The sequence below is a fragment of the Ceratotherium simum genome, chromosome 4, assembly GCF_057802395.1.
Source record: "Ceratotherium simum simum isolate JZ-2026a chromosome 4, ASM5780239v1, whole genome shotgun sequence".
Taxonomy (NCBI): Eukaryota; Metazoa; Chordata; class Mammalia; order Perissodactyla; family Rhinocerotidae; genus Ceratotherium; species Ceratotherium simum.
In genome coordinates, this window is record NC_141903.1 from 18292425 (window position 1) to 18298424 (window position 6000).

Sequence of the window (6000 nt, forward strand, 5' to 3'; positions counted from 1 at the left end):
ATTACAGCTTGTTAAACAGATGAGGGACAAGTAAGGGAAAAGTTAGCAAATATTTACCTGCTAGTTACCATAGTGCATGAGTTAAATCTTTGCTTATTCTATATTATCATCATAAAGTTGAATTTCTGTTTACTAAGAAAGGCAAAGAGATTTCCTCTGATAGTGAAAGGATTATTTTAACAGTTCCAAGTACTGTTGAGTTGTAACCTTGGAACTATTAATGTTTTTTATGGAAATCTACATTATAGAATGTTTGCCATAGAAAACTGTATTTGTTCATGTAAAGTTGTAAGCTGTATTTATCATAATGGAGATTGACTTCACTCACCAAGCTTGTGATAATTAGCCCACTAACCTTGAACTCACTAATCTTGGTCTAATTAATTCAACCAGTATATAAAAACTGTACAGATTCTTTTAAACTAGGAACAAGTAAATTATTTTACAGATAAAAGAAAAGAACCTAACACAAACTTGAAACACAATGCAGCATCTTAATTAGCTACAGTGGAGGATAACAGTCCTTGGACACTTTTCCCTCGGCTTTGATAACCCACAGTCTCTTTGTTTTCCTCCTGGATCACCTTTGTTTCCGTTGCTGGCTCATGTCCTTCACATGGTGTACGTCAAACCTTGGTCGTAGTTTCTCCCATCTTCTAACTTTAACTCTCTCTGTAGATACAGCAACCACTATTGTGAAGTTAAATATTATTTTTAACAGATGAATCTCCAATACAAATTCCTGGCGCAGATCTCTCTTCTGAATTCCAGATACATCTTTCTTGCTACCTAGTCATCACTTCCCCTGGGCATGCTGACTCTGAGGAAAGTAGGAGACCGACAATTTAATTCATGATCCACCCTCTATCACCACTGCCATCCAAGAAACCTGGGTTTCTTCCCGAGTCCCTTTCATCAAATGTTACCCACTTAGGATCGAGGCAGACCCGGGGGAGTTATTCTTGATACTGCCCACCACCTTATGCCCATATCGAGCCTATCACCAAGACCTGACAGTTCTGTCTGCTACATATTTCTCAAATCCATCTGCTATTTCCATTTCTACAGCAACCACCATGGGTGGGTTATAATCCTTTCATCCTAAATTAGTTCAATAGTCTCCTATTGGGTTTTAACCTAATCCATTATCATTGTGTCAAAGTGTCATCATGTCATCTGTTTATAACCCTCCAAGGTCTTCCCAAGGCCTTTACAATAAAGCACCGAAACCAAAACGTGGCCCACAGTCCTTGCCTGCTCTGTCCCTTCCAAGCTCTTCTGTGTGCTATTTCCCCATTCTTGTCCTCACTATCCACACTTCAGCCATTGTGCTCCAGATTGGTTCTCACGCCCTCCCTGCCTGGCTACCTCCTATGCATCCCTCAGTCCTCAGCTGTAATGTTTCTTCCTCTAGGAAGGTCTCTCACACCAGATCAGGTCTTTGACCCTCATTGCTCCCTCTGCTTAGAACTCTGTTCATGGGCTACATGAGAGCTAGAAGCCTGTCTGTCTTGGTCACAGCTTAATCCCCCCTTGGGGCCTGGCCCATTGTAGGGACACAACAAGTATTTGTTGAATAAAGGGACGGAGAAGGAAAGGGATGGCTTGGGGGAAAAGTGTAAACTGAGAAAATTCCAGTTTCCAGGCAATAAGTTTTTCCTGCAATACATACATGGCCACCTGTATACTGCCTCCCTGGGTGAAATGAGAAAGAATAAGGAAAGCTTATCTCATTCCTTGGGATCTGCTACAGTCTTCAGAAAACCCTTACTCACTGTGAGGTCACCCTGAAGCTTTTAGACATAGTGAAAGGATGGGAGCCTCTCTGCTCACAATTCTTAAGAAATAAAAATTTTTAAATGATCATTTTTGGAAAAGATCTTAGATGTCTTCTGGACCAATAGAATTACTTGTTGAATAAAGAAACTGACACCCAGAAGGGAATATGAGTTGCCCATTATCACAAGATGGTGTATGCTTTCTCCATACATCACATAGTTTTATTTATTTATCTTCTCCTTCCCTTCCTAAACTTGGAATGGGGAAAAGATTCTAGGCACAGATAGAGATTCCCAATTCCAGAGTCCACTCGGCCACATGCAGCTTTCATGGGGAAAAGAACCCTGAGTTCCATCAGGGAGATCTATTTACTTCTTGAAAGACCTTTCATCACTTAGGGCCTCAGTTTCTTCACCTGGAAAATAGTGATAATACAGTGATGCTGTGAAGTCAGCGTGGCCCGTGGATTCAAGAAAAGAATATGTATTTAGAAACTACTTAAAAATTAAGTTCTATGAAGGGTTGAACATTACATAGCAAGTAAATTTGCCAAATTAGAATAGCCTATAAATAGAATGGACTGCCTTGTGTATGAGAGAGATGAGAAGAGCATCGGGATCCAGAGTGCTTGGTTCTGCCCACAGCTTGATCACTGTGTGGCTCTGGACAAATCACTGAATCTCTCGGTGCCTCGGTTTCCTCATCTGTACACAGGAGGAAACAAAAGCACCATGTGTTGCATGGAATTGTTGAGACAATAGGATGAGTTAATAACACGTAAGGCACTTAGAATAGTCCTGGTACATAATAAATGTTAGCTATTATATTCTGTTGTCGAACTCCCCAGCACCAGAGGTGCCCAGGCATAGATTTGATAACCATCAGTCAGTGCAGCAAAGAGGACCTCGCCCCGGGTGGGGAGTTGGAGACTAAGGCCCCTTTCAAGTAGTCAACAAAACAGAATAAAGATAATTTCTTATTTATTTCCCACCAGGTACTTTTTCCTGTCTCTACAAGGGACTTATGGGAAGTCTCTGATCTCAAAAGCTCAGAAAATCGACAAACTCCCCATGGACAAAAGAGACCTGGAAATCCAGAGTTGGAGAAGCAGACAGAGGCCTGTGCCCGTCCCTGGAGAGGCTCAGCCCACTCACCATCCAGATCCACCTGTCCCAGAGCAGGGCTTCAGAGCCAGCACCCCAAAGAGCTCAAGGCCTCCCAAGTGGAAGTACAAGGAGGACTGGGCGCTGCATGGGGAGAGATGCAGCAGAGACCACATGAGGGATGACCCATGTTCAGGGGACTCCTCAGCTAAACTCTCATCTGGGGAGCACCTTCTTTTGGGGCCTGGTAAGACGATGGCTTCTGGAGCCTACGCAAGTGGACATACTGATGCCTACCGGCCCTCGAGCAGGGGCAGCCATCGCCGATCCCAGAGTTCACTGACCATGTGAGAGGCCTACAGAACTACGTACAAACTCAGAGGAGGTCACCCAACCACTGGCCTAATTAACCCATTTCCTCTTCATGGAGGAAGGAATGTGCCAGTCTTACTCTTTTTCCCCACCAGGCTTTACTTCCTTAGAGGGAGTGCTGGCCTTAAGGGGTTTGACAAAAAAGGACTGGAAACCAATAGACCTCTAGTTTTCTCCTGCTGCTAAGTAGCACGTCTTGCAAACAACCGAGTTTTTATAAGAAAGCAATGTTTCTATTGCAATGAGTTTTCAAATTTTTTAGCCCAGGAACACTCTTCTGACCCTCTAGATAGGTACAGCCTACGACCCAATGCAAGCAGACCATAAGTTTCCAAGATTCCAAGAAGTATATCAACTCAGGCAATATCTCAGGATATGAAAGTTTCTGCGTTTGTTGAACCATCACCTCACTCCTTGGTGCCAAGAGTTACAGTTTCAGAAGAGACCCATGCACACAAGTGCTTCATCTTGAGTGTCTCACAGTGATGGCTATGTCGAGATTAACATCCCTTCCATTCTCAGAGAGTTGGATCTGCTTTTTGTCTCTAAGCCAAAGAAGACCACATCTAAAAACTAAAACTAGATTTGAACTCAGTGCCACAGACAGTACTGAGGGTTGTAGGGCCACAGCTAGTGTAAGAGGCAGAAAGAACACAAGCGTGCTAAAGAGAACAGGTGCACCAGAAACCCCATGATTTACCACAAATCCCATAGTCTGAGAGGACTTAGGCAGCATTCTTTTGTTAAAGCTATTTATTTTATTTATTTTTAAATAGAAGTCCCCATCCTCATTCAGCTGTCAGGCTAAGAAAACTCTAAGATCAGGAGGTCTTTGCACATCTACACCCAGAATAGACCCACATGATAGAGCAACTCTGAGCCCAAACAATGACATCTTAAAGAGTAGGGCCAATGTGAGACCCTATTCATTAAGCTTATCCCAGAATATCACCATCTGGAAGACACTGGCACATGCTTCAGTTAAATTAGGGAGAGTCAGAGGAAGTCTTACTTCACAGGGAAAAGAAGGAGTATATAGACTTCTTATCCCTAGAGGTCATAAATAACAAAAATATAGAAGAGCTTAAAACAGTGTTGAAAGGAAACAAAGGATGATAGAATTCTAATAGGCTGTCAAGAGAAGCTAGGTCTACCATAGGCAAGGATAGCCTGTCCCTAGTCTTTTAAGATAAGTCAGGGAGAGCTATTGAACCCTCCCCTCCTTAGGGTGGTGCTTATATATCAGGCAAAATCCCTACTGGGGATGGATGCAACAAGTGTGATAAGTCTTTGAGCCTAAGAGTCATAGCCACCCCATGAGTTGACTTATCACTTGAGTGACTTCTCAGCAAAGATGCCCAAAAAGATCACAACAATCAATTGGCAAATGGCAGACTGAGCCGGGCCTTTGACCATCCTGCTGACAAACCTGAACTGAAGGGGCCATTCGGTGCATCTTACTGGAGTCAATACACTGGATCAGTTTCACTGACTCTGCCACATCATGATGCCAACACTAGCCACCTGGTGGGTATTGAGGGGAATCCTACATGAGGTTTGCTGAGGGAGGAGTGGGTAACGCATCAGGCAAAGTAGTAATGGTATGAATTGTCCCAAATGAGGAGATTGAGCCAAAATTTGGATCTCGGGGTCCTCCCTTTCCCCATACAATTCCTGCCCACTCTGGAAAGCTAGATGAGACAGGAAAGACATTTCAGGAAAGAACAGAGTAGTGGAAAGAACACTGGTCTCAGAAGATCTGAGTTTGAGTCTTTACTCTGCCTCTGTACTCTCCAGGAGCCAGGAACCTTGAAGCAGGATGCCATGCCTGCAAATTAGGTTAGAACTGCCCTACCTCCCGGGCTTGGCATAAGGATCACGTCAAAATACACAGGGGATGTGAAAACCCTTTGAAAGCTCCAACACCCTTGATAATAACAGGGATTTTTATTTCAGAGCTAAGAGGAAACAAGGTGATAGGGAAGTTAAGAAAATACCTGACCCCTACACCTAAATGCCAAACCATAACCAACATTCTGATGCTGCTTGCTTTCTTGCATGACCAACCATCCCAGTTTGCCTGGGATTTTCCCAGTTTTAGCACTGAAAGTCCCACATCCTAGGAAACTCCTCAGTCCTAGGACAACTGTTCACCTACTCTTTCTCCTCTTTGTAAACCAAACCAACTGTGACTGTCCAATGTACCATCTTAGGCAAAGGTTAAAACAACTATTTCCCTATAACATAATGCTAGTGATTGTACTTAAAACATTTTTATACTTTTATGACCTTTTACTGATTGACTGGAAATGTGTTGTCCTTTATTAGAAAAAAATAAATATGGTTTTCCATAGTTGCATGCAGTTCTGAGTACTCTCTCTTCCTTCCATCCTTCTTTGCATTCACTCATTCACATCCACTCATCCATTCATTTATCTAGCCAAGAGACAGGCATCTAAGCCCGTACCAGATGCCTGGTGATGTGCTAGGGGCTGTGAGGAACTCAATCCCTGTCTTAAAGAAGCTCATAGCCTTATTGGACACAGTATCAGGAACACATTTGATCCAACATAAGAGTATGACACAAACCAAAACAGCTGGAAGTATTAGAAGCAGCACCCCCAGTCCCCTCTCTCGGAAACTCCAACCTAGCTACTCCACTGTTCCTGGAAGCCTGATGCCAACCTCAAACTCATATTGATTAGGTGCCTCTTTTCATGCACTCATGCAACAAATACCAAGTGAG

The 6000-nt window shown here is 43.2% G+C and overlaps 1 protein-coding gene across 4 annotated transcripts in view; it reads left to right on the plus strand.

Annotated features, from left to right (window-relative positions):
- The window catches only part of ATP10B (ATPase phospholipid transporting 10B (putative)), a 300183-nt gene extending 294566 nt beyond the window's left edge, over positions 1 to 5617 (plus strand). For all 4 annotated transcript variants that reach the window (XM_087429455.1, XM_087429456.1, XM_087429457.1 and 1 more), the window contains one exon: positions 2774 to 5617. In XM_087429455.1, coding sequence (XP_087285581.1) covers positions 2774 to 3233 — 460 coding nt within the window. In that variant the 3' untranslated portion in view covers positions 3234 to 5617. The remainder of the gene's footprint in view (positions 1 to 2773) is intronic.
- Positions 5618 to 6000: the final 383 nt, after the last annotated feature.